The 17,406-nt window shown below is 40.3% G+C and overlaps 1 protein-coding gene across 4 annotated transcripts in view; it reads right to left on the bottom strand.

Moving 5' to 3' along the window:
* TRAK2 (trafficking kinesin protein 2) overlaps nt 1-17,406 on the bottom strand; it is a 70,881-nt gene that overhangs the window by 11,292 nt on the left and 42,183 nt on the right. The window contains exons 1-9 of one of the 4 annotated variants that reach the window (XM_054043671.1): nt 14,255-14,430; nt 11,697-11,750; nt 10,720-10,796; nt 9,773-9,889; nt 6,425-6,634; nt 3,589-3,667; nt 1,634-1,764; nt 1,398-1,472; nt 788-925 (exon numbers count right to left, since the gene is read on the bottom strand). In XM_054043671.1, the coding sequence (XP_053899646.1) occupies nt 788-925; nt 1,398-1,472; nt 1,634-1,764; nt 3,589-3,667; nt 6,425-6,634; nt 9,773-9,889; nt 10,720-10,796; nt 11,697-11,750; nt 14,255-14,318 (945 nt within the window). In that variant the 5' untranslated portion in view covers nt 14,319-14,430. Of the gene's footprint in view, nt 1-787; nt 926-1,397; nt 1,473-1,633; nt 1,765-3,588; nt 3,668-6,424; nt 6,635-9,772; nt 9,890-10,719; nt 10,797-11,696; nt 11,751-14,254; nt 14,431-17,406 lie in introns of those variants that run through there. The other 3 variants (XM_054043669.1, XM_054043672.1, XM_054043670.1) reach the window with 3 other exon arrangements.

Genomic DNA, 17,406 nt, shown 5'->3' with positions numbered 1-17,406 from the left:
CAGTACTGCTTTCATAACAAGGAGAGGGCAGAGTAGTATATCATGAAGATAAAATCACAGCAACATAGTGCATTATAAAAGGATGATTACTTTCAGGAACATTTTTTTTTTTTAAGAGAAGCTGTCAAGCTACTAAGGCTTCACCAGCACTGGGGAAATTTACCAGCTGAACTGGGGGCACTTATTTCTTGAATTTCCCTCAAGAAAACTTCTGAAATCTGCCATGCCCCATTTGTAGCAGAACAGCCATTTAAAAGTTCAATCCATAGCATGTTTCTTTGGGGCTTCCACTGATGTAACGTGCTAACAGTCTAATCTCTAAACTATTTAGGTGTAGAGAGACTGGGTTCATAAGATACTGGTTCAAAAAATTAAAAATCTTGAAAGGCATTTGAATTTTATAGGGATCAGCATGACATAAAACTGGGATCAACTTCTGAGAAGAAAGAAGGTGCTGTAAGTGTTTGTGATAGAAGGTAAGGAAAGGGAAGTGTGGAATACACATGCAGAGTACATTTTAAAAATCTCTTTATAGTGAATAATTGGCCCAAATGTGGAGCGGTTAGAAGATCACGTCTGATCTTAGAAATCAGAAATAGAAAAGATTAGCTCATCTAATCCCTCTGACACCTGCAGGATTGTTTTCTTTGGCATTCTACTCATAAGAACAAGCAACTATAGTTTTGCCCTTGTAATTCCATGTTACTAAAGGCTGTCGATAGCATTACAGCCCTACAATGTAACAGTGTGGATACACCATGCTAAGAGAAAGCTGAAGATTCATTACCAAAGGAAACGCCCCACATGACAGGGGGCGGCAGAGATGTGCAGCAGGGCTGGCTTTGCTGCGCAGCTCCTTCACTTCTTCTTGTAATTCATGCACCAACCCGAGACATTCGGCATTCCGATCCTGTAACTCATGCAGCTGCAACAAGAAACAGTGGTCATTAATATAGCCAGCAGTCTGCAACAGAAGCAAAGACAGTACTACAATAACCAACAGAATTTACCCCAGGATAAATCTATACAGATGAATATCATTGCAATGCAGTAATTATGTGTACAAAGAACAGAACAAAGAGCATTTCCCTAAAAATTAGCAAGCTGCAATCCAGCCTAGATAACCAGAACTGTGCATATTCACTTGATATAGTCTTCATAACTGTCTGGAGCAGTAAGATCTCTCTCCATATACACCTCACCTGCTTTGAGACTCATGTGGATTGTAAACAGTCAGGATGAGTTAGTAGAAGTACTCTATTCTTTTCCTTCACCCTCTACCCACCATGAGGTTAAAAAAAAAAAAAAAAAAAAAAAAATCCTTGTTCCCCTTCCCCTCCACCTTGCTTTTCTTTTTCTCACCCTATTTCAAATGGATAAATAGAAGCCCCCAGTACCTCTCCTGTCAGCTGTCTCTGGGCATCTTTGGAAGCTTGTAGGTGAAGTTTCAGCTCCTCCTTTTCAATCACATGCTGTAGGTACAAAAAGCAAAGCAAAATAGGATATTCAGATTATTTCCTCCTTTTTTACTAAACAGAAAGTTGTTCCTCTCCAGAACATCCTCTGAAATAACCACACTCCTAAAACAGCAGCCTGTCCCTCAGCCTCTCTGTGCCCTACTGCATGCACACACCTCTTTGAGTTTATGCTGAAGATCAACAATCTGAGACAAGAGGGTTGAGATCTCTTCCTGATAGCGAATCAGCTCCTCACTCCTTCCTGATAAGTCTTCTGTCATTCTGGCAATTTGAGCATGTGTTTCCCCTAAAAACAGAGTAAAATATACATTCAGTACACAGCATTCCCTGATACACCCTTGGCAAAAGGGAACACTGTAGTCTTCAAAGGACAGTGAAATTCCTAAAGAATCAATTCAGGATGTACAACAGTGGGGCCTTTGGATTGTCAATAGAGTGAAAAGCACACAGGGGCCCTGAATGTCTGTGGTTAACCTCATGCCATCTGTGGTTGACCTCACCCAGTTTACCTTGCAGTAAAACCAAAGTGCCTTGTCTCCATGATGTTTTTATAGTGGGACAGCTAATGCATGTTAAGTATGCCAAGGTAAAACACACCTTATTTTTTATCACTGAAGACATAGTTCATAACTTCTACCAACTCCTTCATTAAAGGGCATAGCTCACACCCTTCAAACACTCAAATGGGTCTTTAAAACGGTGCAATAACCAATGGATGAGAAACCCAACCCTGCTCAGCCCAGGAGAGCTTGAAATAAAACATGGGGGTGATCTTTAATAACTAGAAACCAGAAAGGGGACAGAGATGCTGTTAGCCTTGTAACAGTGACATGAGGCAAGATACATTTAATTGTATATAATGATTTCTATAACCTTGGTTACATTTTTCATCTTTATGACAAATTACAACAGATAGTGGGATAACAGTAAATCTATGCTGTTAAGAGATAAGTTTATGTCTAAAATTAGGGGTAAAAATAATATACTAGAAAGAGATGAAAAGATGTAAAATAGGAAAAACTTCGTAGTGTGCTTCCCCCCTTCCTTTTCTGTGTGTCATCTACGTAGACTATAAACTCTTTGGGCGCAAGATCCATTTTATGAGTTTCTGAAGTGCCTAGCACACCTTTGGATTCTATAAAGTTAAACAAGAGTTGCATCCCTCTTATTGGTGGTACAGTGAAGTGGTATGTAGGACAGAATCTAGCAACCTCCACTCACTGAGGTTACACAGCTTCCAGGAGGATATAATAAAGCAAGTAGACAATCAGATGGGCATTAATCCAGAACACTTGACTGTTATTCAAAACGAGAGCTGGCAACAGTGCAGAGTTCTTTTTAGGGATTACACAAAATAAGAATCTCACAAGATAAGCCTATCTTTCTAGTGAATATGGGAGGAGGCATAGATCAAATGAATACAGGTTAAAGTTTAAACTACCAGATTACCCAATTACCAAAGAAAGGAAATATCACTCCCAACTGCATCAGAGTGTTTACTTGCATTTGTACAAGGATAGTGAAAGTTACATATCTGCAAGTAAGTGCAAAGGAATGCAAGCATTCTTGTCGAGATTTTACTGCAAATGCAGTTGATTTTAATGCTCTATTATGCATTTATATCAGAGGGAGTTTGTATGTGTTTATGGAGCTATGAAAATTTAGAATGGGTATCCAGGCTATATATTGATCAGTTTAATACTCCCAAGAACAGGTGTCATCTACTATTCAGAATCACAGATGTGTCCTTTACATTGATATCTGGGGAGACTGAAAATCTGCCGGGCAGCTCTCATGAGCACTTAGTTCTCTTTTTTAAGAGCTCAGGTCTGCAAGAGGCATTCAATTTTTGGCAAATATCTATTTTCTTCTTTTGCACAGCTATACTTTGGTCTCCAAACCAAAGCTCCATGCCATAGTGACACAAAGAAATAAGTGCTTGTAAACAGAATCATCATTCTGAACTGGTCAAGTAGGTAGACTCGAAACACTGTTCATGGAGATTTCTGAAACTCATATCTGAACCTGGGGATAGCCAAAATATTCTAAGCACCAGGTGATCAAACACCTTTTCCCTGGTTCTACTATGAGATACAAACTTGATACTCACGGAGCTCTTTGACACAGTCACTGACCAACTCCCTCTCTTTCGCTTCATATGTAATGGTTTCTGTCTTTAGATGACAAGCCTTCAAGAAAATTAAAGAGACATTAACTTAAAAATTACACTTCCATCTGAAAACATTTCATCTGCAGAAATTATAAGTAATATGTAAGATTACTGTCAATGAAAGATTAGAGAACAAAATTTCCCCCATTTTTTTCAATTTGATTATGTTGTGCATTTGACTGTACTTTCTGCTAAGTTTATTTCACTACAGCTAGCTTCCCCTATTTGTGTGGGTTTTCAGCAACTTAAACAAAAACAAACAGAAAATGTGGGTGCGAGAACATAAAATTTGGTAGGGGAACTCAGAAGCAGATGCAGTACCTGGAACTAGACAACTTGAATTTACTGCAAATAGGTGTCCTCAAAACAGAGGAATCCTGTAGTCTGAAATTTGAATGATACATTAGTCACACCCACAAAGGCCACAAAAGCATTGAAAAACTCTCTGGGCCAGAGACCATCTTGCTCTGTAAGTATGTACAACAGCAAGCATACAGAGATCTCCATTTTGGTTGGAGTGTCTGGGTGCCACCGGAATAAAAACAAAATCATCAATAATTGCCTCTCTCCATCAGAGAATATTTGTTTGGGACAATTTGCTGATAATTAGTGCTGGCTTATCAGAAACCTCAGTGACTGGTTTTGAAGGTCTATTTCAGAGAAAGGAACTGCAGATAAAAACATTTCCACATAACATAATCACAATGAACTATAAATAGATCTTGGCATTTCTCATGAAATCAGGCCAACCAACAAGGAGCTCAATATGCCTGAGGATATTTACAAAAGACAAAGGAAATTATATAACAGAAAACAATAAAACAATAGAAAAGCCTCAGTTAAAAGGGCCCAGGCAAAATGGCAGGGGAAAAATTGAACCTATCTTTTAAGTGCCATATTTTTATTATAGGCTGGGCTAGTTGCACCACTTATTACTATAGTTGCCTGACACTCCCCCCATTATAAGACCATTTCCAGTTGCTTATAACTTGGCCAAATTTTAACTGTTTGGTCTGAAAATTTCAATGCCAGGTGTCTGCCTCAAGCCGATTATTTATTTATTTATTTAATAGAAAAATTTAGCCAAAATAGTCCAGCCATTTTCGAGAAGGAGGTTAGGGGAAAATACATTGTTTTGTTTCAGTTAAAAATAATTCTAGGGATCTTTCCTTTTAGAAGCTTTAGTGCCCCAATGCTTAGGACTAGGGGCTTGAAATGTGGCAGTGGGTGGTGGTCTAGAAGACAGGAGGAGAAGACCTTTTTCCTCTCTTTCCTCCACCATAGTGCTTACAGCACGGAACCAAGATTTCAGTTCCAAAATACATGCAACTTCAGCCCCGTACTGACACAGGCTTCTTAAAAGGATCTAATATTTTAAATGGAGGGATTGGGGCAACTTGGAATTTTAAAAATCATGCTATGCAAAGATATGATGTTGGTTTAAATCCTGTAAATGTTCTCTGTCTCTCTAAACTATTCAAAGAATCACAGGGTCTCCATCTGCCAAAGGCCAGGTGTTTGACTGGGACTTTTAAAATGTGAGACACTCCACAGGAAAGGGAATCCCAGACAGCAGAAGAGACTGCTTTAAAGGAGGTGGGATTGAGTTAATTTTGGTTGCATGATTCAACATTTCTAATGTTCTCCCGTAAATTAGTCGCAATAGGTTTCTATGGCACAGAGCTAATTTGAAATCTGAAATTAATGACAACTTTCATAATGACGTTCAGTTGAGAGGTTTGTAGATAATATTGGTGATTGACAAGGGCTTAAGTACATGAAGGGGAAGTCAGATAAAGGAGAAAAATAAGGCCTGCAAGAAGACCCAGTTCCCACATGCCCCATGCCTTAAATTCTGCAACCTGACTAGGTTTTCTTGGGTGCAAAGACCCAAGCCTGTTGGGAACTACAACCCTGGGATAAAACAAGATCCTCCGCTCAAGCTAGTGATAATAGAGCACACCAAAACAAAAGTATATAACACTTAACTAAGCATCACAAACCTAAGCAACTGCATGATCCTATTCCTGTAGGATTCCCCCATCCTCTAGTTCTACTAACCCCATGTTCATTATATTTTGTCTTAAACATTGGGCCTTGATCCTGCAAAAATTGAATACATGTGCAAAAAATTAAGGATAAGAATATTCTCATTTAAGTCAATGGGATCACTCATATACATAAAGTGAAACGTGCACAAATCTGTGCATAACTGGGGCTTTAATCTAGAATACAGACGGACAAACAGTAACTACCGTACATAGTCAGAAGTCAGCTCAACTGTATTACCAGAAGAATACACCATCACACAATATTGGATCATACAAATCAGCAAGTCCTGCAGGCCAATGTAATTTGGGTGGGTAGTTAAATATGAACCTGCATTATATCACATACGATAGGGAATTTGGGAACAGTTGGATGTAGCAACCTTGCACACTGGCAGAGATGACCCGTGCCGGCCAATAGTGTGGGGGTGAAGTGAGGGCATGTGGCTTCTGCAGTGTTACTGAGCATGCTCAGTCCATGTGAGCATACTCAGTACAAGCCAAGCAGCATATCTGGAGGGGTACATGACTCCGCATACTGTATGTTACAGAACTTTAAAGACAACTAAGAATAAAGTGCCAAGTCTGAAGAATGCAAACCTGGGGTGGGATGGTGTATTTACAGTCCTTCTCAGGTAGAGAAGTCACTCTAGCGAGCATGGAAGCTGGTTTTTATAACACTGTCCTGCAACGTTACGTACGTGGCACACACTAAAAATGAAGCGTACCTTTGATCGGAGAGCCAGGTTCTCCTCCTCCAGTTCCCTGAGTTTGTCCTGCAAGACATCCAGCTGCAAAAGATCATGCGACAGGTTGAAGGAGTCATTGAACCGAAGTGGTGTAGAGCAGCTGGAGTCTGTCTCACTTTCCTCAGAAGCAATTGAAACAATACGAAGCAACGCATCTTTCTTCGATAGTTCATGCTGCAGCTGGTTAACCTATGTTTAAAAAGATAATTTGTTTACAAAATTAACAATGCAAAGTATTATAGTATATTATGTAGCTTTTGAATTCTTGGAACAAAACTTGGTCCAGTTTAAACTGAGGTAAAAACAACCCCAAATATTATGACACGATTATTTATTTATTTTTATGCTGGAAATTCAGTTTTGTCTAGCTTTGAAGACTATGTTGCTATAGAGGAAGTGAAATTATGATGTCATAAGAGATTGGAACTAAGAACTTATGTAAGAAAAGCCAAGGGAACATAATTACAATGATCTCCAATATGATGAAAGCCAGAAGTTGGTGCCTAGCTAGGGAGCCCGGGATGGGCTCCAGCTTCCAGCACTGCCTGTGGGGCCTCAGGGGGGGAAGAGGAGAGGCAGGAGGCCAGGCCTGTCCACTTTCAAAAAAGTGGGAGGGCTATGGCCCCTTCACCCCCCGGCCTCCCCTGCTCCAGCGTCCCTGGGTCATATCTTCAAAGTTAGGTGTGTGCAACCTCGCACTTCCAAGTTCTGGCACAAATATCTGATGTGAATACACAAACTAAGTCTTTGAACATACATGTGGCCAGTTGGGAGCACACATTTGGTATCTGTATGCTGACTGTGCTTGCAGTTGTGCTCATTTCACTGAAAAATCTGGCCGTGGGATGCACTGGTTACATCAACAAGGGGAAAATGCATAATAGCTCACCAAAAGATGGCATGTGAGATCTCTACAGAGACCCAGTAGCCCATTGGTGATCATAATAATTAATATGTATGAATGTATGTATGTTTAAGGATAATTAAGGAGTTATGTATCTATTCTGAAAATTATGTTCTGAAGGTTTTAGAGTTAAGGCATGTTACCAGGAGGTGACACACTTCGGACATGTTCCTTTCAGGTTGGAGCTTATCTCCACTTATCTCCCTGTCTGGTCACATGTGCCTCACAATGCAGGTCTACTTTCATACTGAGCCACAGGCAGGAGAAAAGATTGCAAAAATCTATGAGAGGAAATTCACAGGAGAAAACAAGACAACAGGGGGTGTCCTGTTTATGACTAAAGACAAAAAATTGTTAGGCTTGAATCTGCGGGTACAAAGAAACACACAGAATCCATCACCTAGGATGCAAGCTAACAGTGTCTTTGTTTTGTGAAAGGAGGGTCACAGTCAGCCTGTCTGTAAATGCTGCAAGGATTCTGGGTGAGCAATATTCCACAAGATATGTGAGTATCTTGTTAATTAAGTCAAGGCTCTAGAATGTGAGTAATGATTTTGTTTTATAAGTGGGCTTGGTGGGATCAATTTTTATTTGTAACTTAAGTGTTGACTGATGATTTCAGAGCACACACATGAACCGACAAATATATTTCCATTGATGATGATCAAAAGATACGACAGGCTGTCATAACTATAAAGGGAAGGGTAACAGCTCTCCTGTGTACAGTACTATAAAATCCCTCCTGGCCAGAGACTCCAAAATCCTTTTACCTGTAAAGGGTTAAGCAGCTAGGGTAACCTGGCTGACACCTGACCCAAAGGACCAATAAGGGGACAAGATACTTTCAAATCTTGGGGGGGGGAGATGGGGGGAGGGCTTTTGTTTGTGCTCTTTGTTTGGGAAGTCATTCACTCTTGGGACTGAGAGGGACCAGACATCAATCCAGGTTCTAAACAAGTCTCTCATATTTCAAACTTGTAAGTAAACAGCCAGGCAAGGCGTGTTAGTTTTTACTTTGTTTTCTCAACTTGTAAATGTACCTTTTACTAGAGTGTTTATCTTTGTTTGCTATACTTTGAACCTGAGGCTAGAGGGAGGTCCTCTGAGCTCTTTAAGTTTGATTACCCTGTAAAGTTATTTTCCATACTGATTTTACAGAGATGATTTTTACCTTTTTCTTTAATTAAAAGCCTTCTTTTTAAGAACCTGATTGATTTTTCCTTGTTTTTAGATCCAAGGGAGTTGGATCTGTATTCACCAGGAGTTGGTGAAAGGAAGGAGGGGGGATGGTTCATTTCTCCCTGCTTTAAGATCCAAGGGGTTTGGATCTGTATTCACCAGGGAATTGGTGAAGAGTTTCTCAAGGCTTCCCAGGGAAGGGAATCCACTTGGAAATGGTGGCAGCGAACCAGATCTAAGCTGGTAGTTAAGGTTAGAAGTTTTCATGCAGGCCCCCATATTTGTACCCTAAAGTTCAGAGTGGGGAAGCAGCCTTGACACAGGCAAAGAAAGAAAATGCTGCATCTGAACTTATCAGAGTTTGATTTAAGGCTATTTGCCTTGTATATTTTGACATATGCTATCGAACGATGAACTGTAGAGCGACACGCGGGCCTGCCAGGCCTAGAGGGAAGTGCCGGTGCTGCCGATGGCCAGTGGAGTTGGGGAGCTGACCGCAGGGAGGAACAAACGAGGCTTCTTCACACTAAGGGCTGGTGGCAGCAAGGTGCCTCACAGCCCTGGGTATCCCTGGGAAGTGTCATACTTTGGTAATAATTTCATCCTTCATTAGTTCCTCTGTTGAGATGGCAGCACGTGAGATGGATTTGAGCAACAGTGAAAAAAATGTTACATGAGACTGAATAAACACGGAAAGATGGATGTGCTTGTGTTTAAAGCATAAGATGGAGGCAGAATTTGGAAGAGATTCCAGGTCTCATGCTACCTACTTCTGTGATCCTGAGCAAGTCACTTCATCTCTTTGACCGTTTCGTCATCTGTAAAATGGGAATAATACCTCCTACTTCACAAGGGTGGGGGAAACTGAATTCATTGTTTATAAAAATACACTGAGTTTCTTGGATTCAGAGATAATAAGGTCAGAGGGGACCATTATGATCAGCTCAACTTCCTTGAAAACTATTCTAACTGTGTATTATATTTACAAAACAACATATCACATTCCTCTTAATGACCACTGTACTGAATTTTCATAGCTGGATATTGGAATGATGCACTTGACTGGAATACTTCAGTTTAGATAAATAAGTTTGTTTGTTTGTTTGTTTGTTTTAAGGATCCCCCTGTGGCTGTAGAGTAAATGCAGTTACCTGCCTCCTCACATAAAAAAAACAAAAAAAAAAACAAAAAAAAACCCCTTTACCCTTCATATCCCTCATCTCTCTGTTTTAAAAATCACTCACTTGGTCAAAGGCTTGTCCCAGTTGTTCTTCTAGTACTTCATTCTGTTCTGTCAGGGCATGATTCCGCTTAAGAAGGGCTTGTCCAATTCGAGCTGCTAGCTCCAGGTCCCGATCCCGCTGCTCACAAATACCAGGAAAAAAATCTTTATTTTTGATCAGACTACATTTAAATTCAACCTAAATTTAAATTCAGCCTAATTAATTTAAGATACTTCTGCCTCATTCACAAAGGCCAGATAATATAGGATGTGCCCCCAACTCATTTTAAACTGCACTGACAGGGAACTACTGCAGCAATACATGCCAGTGCAGTGTTTCTCAAACTTTAACCATTTGGGATCTAGAATACACACTGGTTTCCTGACCTGATTCATCCATTCCCACAATCCTTTGCAACATCAGAGAACTGGGGTCATATTAAAAAAAATTAATTTTGGGCGCTGGAATTTTTTATTTTGGTCCTGCGTGGTTTGATGTGGGGACTTTAGAGTTGCTATTGAGACATCATTTTAAAGAGCTGTAGACACCAGCTCCACCGTCTCTGAAGCACAGCTTCCCTCGGAGTAGAGCATAGGTCTGGGAATGGGAGAGTTATGAAGGGGCCAGAGTAGAGGTAGCAGAAAGAGGAGAAGGGAAGGAGCAAGTTGCTACCTTCCTCCTCCTTATCATGGGTTCCCACTATGTGTGCAGGATTTCGCTAAGTTATTTTGTTTCTCAGCTGGTGCAGTTCACTGGGCGCTCTCATGCCCCATGACCCGCTGTTTGAGGAGTCCTGTGATATTGTGTCTAACGACTGAAAGGCAAGAGGCATTTCCTTTTCTCCCTTTAAGTGACAGCAGCTGCTCATTGGAGAAACAATGCAAACAGGTGGGTAAAGGAAAGCTTGTATCCAAATGTATGGTTAGCTCACTACAAATTAATACAACAGTAAGTGGAGATGACTGTACCTCAGCTAACAGATGTGTGACCATGTCAACGTCATTGTAGGTTTTTGTCATCTGCTCCACTCTGTCTGTGCCGAGAACTGAAAACCAAACCCAGAAACATTCACTGAAGTAGTTTATATACAAGTAGAATACAAGTAGGGGTAGATGTAAAACTCGCATACATTACCTAACCAGTATGCAACACAGGGATCTTTGAGAGGATTAACAAGCAGGCTAAGAATATTTAGCTTAGGAAGCACTGGAAAGTTTGAGGAAACCCATTTGAGGCAACACACACAAAGCTTGATCCAGGGAGGTGCAACTCCCAGTTAAGTCAGCTGAAGTTGAGGGAGTTCTGCCAGAACCTCTCAGAATTTGGTCCTTACTGAGGTAAGTGGGGGGAAATCAATTATCTGGGTGAAGCCCAACTATTGAACGATCTGGTTTGCACTGCAGTTGATTGCAGGAGGGGGCAGTCTTGCATACCCCATGTGGCTGAGGATGTCTGTGGGCTTTACCCTTGAAACACAATGAAATCAAGGTGACTGTGTGGTAGTTACAAGCAGGAAGACAGAAAAACCTTAGGGCACTAAGATCACTGGGACTAATTCATGCAAGTCCTGTAATGCGTGTGTTTACAGGATCAAGCCTAAGGTTACATGGGATAAGAGGAAAACATGCATCATTTAAACCTCCAGATAGTCTACTAGCGTAAACTCGTTGGAATGGTAACCATGTCTTCTTTGGAAAGCTAATGTCTTAATGAGCTTTTACATGCTGTTGAAAACTATTAAAAATTAATAAGTATTACTGAGAAGTGAAACTGCACTTTTAAAATACTTTAAACACAGGGTTGAGTCAGGAAGAACTTCTAAAGACTAAGGAGGAATCAATGATTACGAGGATCAAAACTGAACATCAAAAACATGAAGTGCCAGAGTCTGCCATCTCCTGTTCTTACAAGAAAAAGATGAAAATGGAAAAGAAACCTGAATTACCTTGTGCAAATTTCTGAGATCCAGCCAAAGAGGAGGGGGGAAGTTCAACAAGAGCTAGGATAGCGTAAAATGAAAGACAGAAAAAAGGGTGAGAGGAGAAGACAGAAAGAATTAGAAGTTAAGAAAATAGATGAGTGTGAATTTGTTTTGCAGTGACTATTGTTGATGCATGCATTTTATATATAAAATCATAATTTCACACTTCTAAAAACCTTCCAAAGGATCCTACAGCTCTTTACAAACAGTAATGAATTATGTTTTTAAAGTATCAGCTTATTATGTGATACAACCACCAACAGGGGAACTATGCCCTGGACTTGGAGGGGATGGGTATAGGTGGTGGCATCCACTCACCAGAGCTTTTCCATTTATAGCTTTCATGATCCGAAGCCATAAAGCAAGCCGCAACACAATTAAAGTAGCAATAAAAGTTTAACAGAACCATGAAACTTTTCCATCAGACAAATGTCTCTGTGAACCTGTGCTGAAACTATTCCTTGCAAATGGTATTTTTTTTCTATCAGCAGTCATACCCCCTTTCCTCAAGAAAGTTGGCCATTGCTTGATTTGCATTATGTAAGTGGCTTTAAACTAATTTTTTTTTTTATAAATCAAAATACACACACACAGAATATAGACTATGTCCATTCTGGGCCTCATTCTTAACTGTGACTCAGGGATGGAGTAAAGCAGATTTGGTATTCAGTCTGGAAGGAGTAATTATGCAGTGAATTGCAAAGGAGAGGAGAAAAGGAAAGAATAGCAAAGGAGAAGCACAAAGTTGCACTGAATTGTTTTCTAAAACACTTTCCTAAAAAGTGAAACAAACCAACCCCCTAAATCAAACATTTTTCACCCAAGTAGCTCAGCAGGCATTCCCCCCCACTCCCGCCAGCTCTTTCAGTTTCCATTACACATATGTATGTATGTATGTGTTCTAGTCTTAGTTCTCATAATACTGGATATATAGCATGTGTATCTTCCTGTGATCTTATTATGTGCTTTATTCCTCCTTGCTTGTCTCTTTATAGGGGGGAGGGCTAGCTCAGTGGTTTGAGCATTGGCCTGTTAAACCCAGGGTTGTGAGTTCAATCCTTGAGGGGGCCACTTAGGGATCTGGGGCAAAATCAGTACTTGGTCCTGCTAGTGAAGGCAGGGGGCTGGACTCGATGACCTTTCAGGGTCCCTTCCAGTTCTAGGAGATGGGATATCTCCATTAATTTATACTTCCATGACTTCTAGTTCAAATATAACTAGGCTTCCATAAGCATGTGTCAGCTTGCACAAGTTATGTTTTCAAAGTAATACATTTCTTTATTTACATACAGTAAATACTTATGGTTTGAACAACGTATATATCATTGTTTCCAAATGATCCTATGATCATGTGAAATACACAAGTGCTCCTACACCTCTGATGTATGTACACACACACACACACTTACACCTAGTCTGCAACCCACCATGTACATTACACATGACAAATCACTAGGAATCATTAAGATACAATAATGTCTGTAGCACATCCCTGTACAAGGGACCCCCTACAAAAAACAACCTCGAACAGGAAAACAAGGATTCCCTTGTGCAGCCCAAAGACATTTTTCTTTTCTCTGACACACTATACCTGCTTAGGACACATCATGCCAGGCATATTTTCAAAGGCAAGTTCAGAGAAAAGCAGAGCTCTCATTTAACCTCTCTTGTTTAAAACCCTTTAAAATACCTTTGACAAAAATATTAACTAATTATTCACGTCCTGACAGAAATTATTAACAATTCACTGCAGTCAGTACTTTTATTCTGTTTTGTATTGTGTTTTTGGGAACTCTGAACTTATTGCAATGTAATTTACAAATTGTGTTTCTGAGCAAGACCGAATCAGAAAAGCTTCCTTATCACATGCCAAATATTCACCATCTTATTAGCAAGATGTGCACTCAACAGGTGGGATTTGTTCTACCACTTTAACAAGAGTTGCCTGTACTTACTGAAAGGAGAAGAGACTCCAAAGCAGGGGTAAGTCAGTAGGCAGACTGCGGGCCAAATCCAGACCGCCAGATGCTTTTGAAGGGACCCCAAAATCTTTTTATTTATTTATTATTATTGTCTCTGGAGTCTGGACCTTGACTATACCTTGACCAATAAATTTGGAAACTTACCAAAAAATAATTGACTACCCCTGCTCCAAAGCTTCATTTTACTCACTAGTCTTGATGATTCAGGTGCCCACTTGCACACAAGCTTCAGCCATTGCAGGTGAAAGAGCATAAACAGCTCTGTTTTGGTAGATGTTCCTACCATGCCTCATTTTAACTAGATCTGGTCGGTGTCCTAATCAGTATTCACCCTTCTTAGTGAAGGTTTACATTCAGTACATGGCTGCTATATCCAGCCAGCTTGGGATTTCCATTCTGCACAAATACATATTACCCTGGTAACTGATAAGTTACGGAGAGAGAATGGCTTTGGTGCTTTGCTCCATATTCTCAATATTTCCAGAAAGCTTAGGACCGTGATCACATACAGTTTGTTACACTTTCCTCTCTCTCACTCACCTTGCATAGCGAATGCTGTAAGCAACTCTTCATTTTGATTAGTGTCCTTGTTATCTAGTGCCATGTTGCCGTCTCCATTCACATCTACAAAGTAGAGGTGAAGAAAGATGCTCTGTAGCAGAGGATTATTAAGCTAGTATCGCCTGTTGCAGCACTGAGTCCTGCAGCTCACTGAAAGGCACTCCTCACAGTGCGTACGCAGTGGTTTATTAGAGAAACATGCCTTCAGGCAGCATTGGCCATAAAAAGGAGGAGCTTAACAGCAATAATCTAGGGTTTTCCCAAGATTAGGGTGTAACGCTATATAGACATTGGGAATTGGCTTGCATTACGTGCTTCAGACGCTTTATCAATCGTATTTTCTTTCCTACAAGCACAAGACAAAACTTTAACCCCAAACTTATCAGAAATAAGCTGGTATAGAATTGTGGAAATCAAACCTAGCAACTACTTAGGTATTATGTAGCAGATTACACTTCAAAGATGTACTCATACTTTGCTTTCATAATGTACCTATAACACAAAACATCCCTAAAGGATAGGATGATTGTAATCTAGTTCCACAGTTTTGGACCAATCTCTTGCCCCCCAATTGTTCTAACATACAGAAGAGACAAGGTGGGTGACATAATATCTTTTATTGGACCAACATCCAGAAAACAATGTACGTTTGCATTTCAGTGTGCTTGATTCTTTCCCACTGATATGTGACTAGACAAGATATAGTTGGTTTCTACTAGGAATCACTTTGCACTGGATCAGTTGATTAAACTAGATGGAATAATCCAAAGGGATATGTTCAATGTAAAGACCACAATTTCTCTTCTAATCACCTCCTTCAGACTCATTATCTCTTCTGGTTTATGTCCAGACACACACATTTATGTCCTAATGATAATCAGTCTGAGCTCTGGTATTCCCCAATGCATTTAAAGTTTTAGAATTCCGTCCAATAAACAATATCTTGTCTGAGATTTATCTGTGATGTTCACAGTGGGCTTGTCTTCACTGTAATGAGTTCTACGAGGGTGTGATTTCTAATGCATACTAATGTGTTGCGATTCGGGGAGGAGATCCTCGTCAAGGAGGAGAAGGCGATTTAGTAGGATCTGGGCAAGGATCTTCCCTGCGATGGAGGGGAGGGCAATACCTCTGTAGTTCCTGCACAAAGATTTGCACCCTTTCTTGAATATTGAAACAATATTGGCGTTCTTAAAGTCAGGTGGAATTTCTTCACGGGTCCAGATTTTGTCGAGGAGTTGGCAAAGTTTGTGCTGGAGCATTGTTCCACCAGCTTTAAAAACCTCAGGTAGGATGCCATCTGGGCCTGCTGCCTTATGATTTTTTGTCTGGGTGATGGCATGCTGGACTTCCTCAGCAGATGGGGGATCAGCAAAGTGTTCCATTACCGAATGCTGTGGAATAGACTTGATGGTGTCTACAGAGACCGTGGATTCGCTGTTTAGTAGGCTCTCAAAGCGTTGTTTAATGGCCGCATTTTCCTTGAGGAGAATGGAGCCATTCTGGGAACGTAAAGGGGTTGAGCGTTTGGCCCATATATAGCTTCTCATGTTGTCCTAGTCTCTATGAAACCCTGAATCTCAGAGGCCTTCTTTTGCCACCACTTAGTTTGGATGTCACTTAGCCTCCTTTGGAGTTTGGCTTTGCGCAGGTAATAAGCCTCATGTTTTCATTGGTTAGAGGAATCATTTTGCCAGTTACAGAATGCAGTTCTTTTCTGTTGAATTGATGCTAGGATTTCCTCGTTGTTTTCGTCAAACCCGTCTTGGTACAGATGAGTGGAATATCCTATAGTTTCAGCACATGCACTGTGAATGGTGTTTTTAAGTTGATCCCAGTGCTCTTGAATGTCAATGATGTTATCAGGCAAATTAGAGAGTTTCTCAGACAGGTGTTGCTGGAACATCTTGCAGCTGGCTTGGTCCTGAAGTGCATTGACGTTGTACCGCTTTCACTTAATCTTTGGGTGTTTGTGCTGTGGTGGAGCTGCAGGTACATGACTGATCTTACTAATCGACGGTCTGTCCAACAGTGATCTGTACCTCTCATGGTTCGTGTTATACAGACATCGGCGTAATCTTGAGCTCTGACTATAACAGTCAAGGAGGCGCCAGTGTTTGGACCAAGGATATTTCCAGGTGGTTTTAAATTTGTTACGCTGCCTAAAGATGGTATTTGTGATGAGCAGATTATGCTCCACAGATCTGGTGAGGAAGAGAATAACAATGGGGTTTACATTTCCTACTCCTTCTTTGCCTATTGTGCTGCTCCAGAGTTGGGAGTCCCGTCCGACTCTGGCATTGAAATCTCCCAGGAGGAGGAGATTGTCTGCCTTACATGTGGCTGTCCTGTTATGTTTATAAGAAGTACATGGGATCTTTTTTAGGGGAAAAGGCAATACACCGTGTTTCCTGAAGATACAACAATTAGCATATGCATTTAATTACACTACACACACACACGTGATCACGGGTAGGGAGGAGCTGGGTTCCATCGGTCACGAAATGATGCACCAGGGAAGTCTTGGTATGTAATAGTAGGATTTTATGTTTCTTTTGTAGAATTTAAAATAAAGAATAAAAAATAATAATAATGTAGCATGTATTAAATGTACTGGTGTAGAATTTTATTATACTTTGCCAGCCACCCTTTTTTTTTTGGTTTGACTTTTTTGTGCTGCCATTTATGAGCAGGTTTTTGTGTTTTATTAGTTTGATAATTTACATTAACACAGATGCGTTTTGGCTTGCCTTTGGATTTAAAGCCATTAGCAGCTCAGAGACTCTGTTTTAAAAGGGACACAATTAACTTTTACCAGAGTTTTAATCGTTTATTTTTAACTTTTGCTTTTAAAACACAGCGATTTGAAAAAGAAAACGCAACCTATTGTGGCTCCCTTTGGAGCCCTATCAGGATTTTAATTAAGTAGTATGGTATGTTTTATTTTATTTTATTTTTTTAATATATATTGTACATGTTTTGGGGAAAATGCAATTTTTATTTTTATATAATGTGTAACTGGGTTTTTTTTTTTTTTGCTTACAGAGTTTTTATGTATCCTTATAAAAGTGACAGTTTAATTACACAGAGCCACCTTAAGGCTCAGTGTGGGGCATTGTGTGTGTGTGTGT

Source organism: Malaclemys terrapin, chromosome 11 (genome assembly GCF_027887155.1).
Source record: "Malaclemys terrapin pileata isolate rMalTer1 chromosome 11, rMalTer1.hap1, whole genome shotgun sequence".
Classification (NCBI taxonomy): domain Eukaryota; kingdom Metazoa; phylum Chordata; order Testudines; family Emydidae; genus Malaclemys; species Malaclemys terrapin.
The sequence above is the reverse complement of the archived record's forward strand: the minus strand, read 5'-3'. Positions and strand labels throughout refer to the sequence as shown.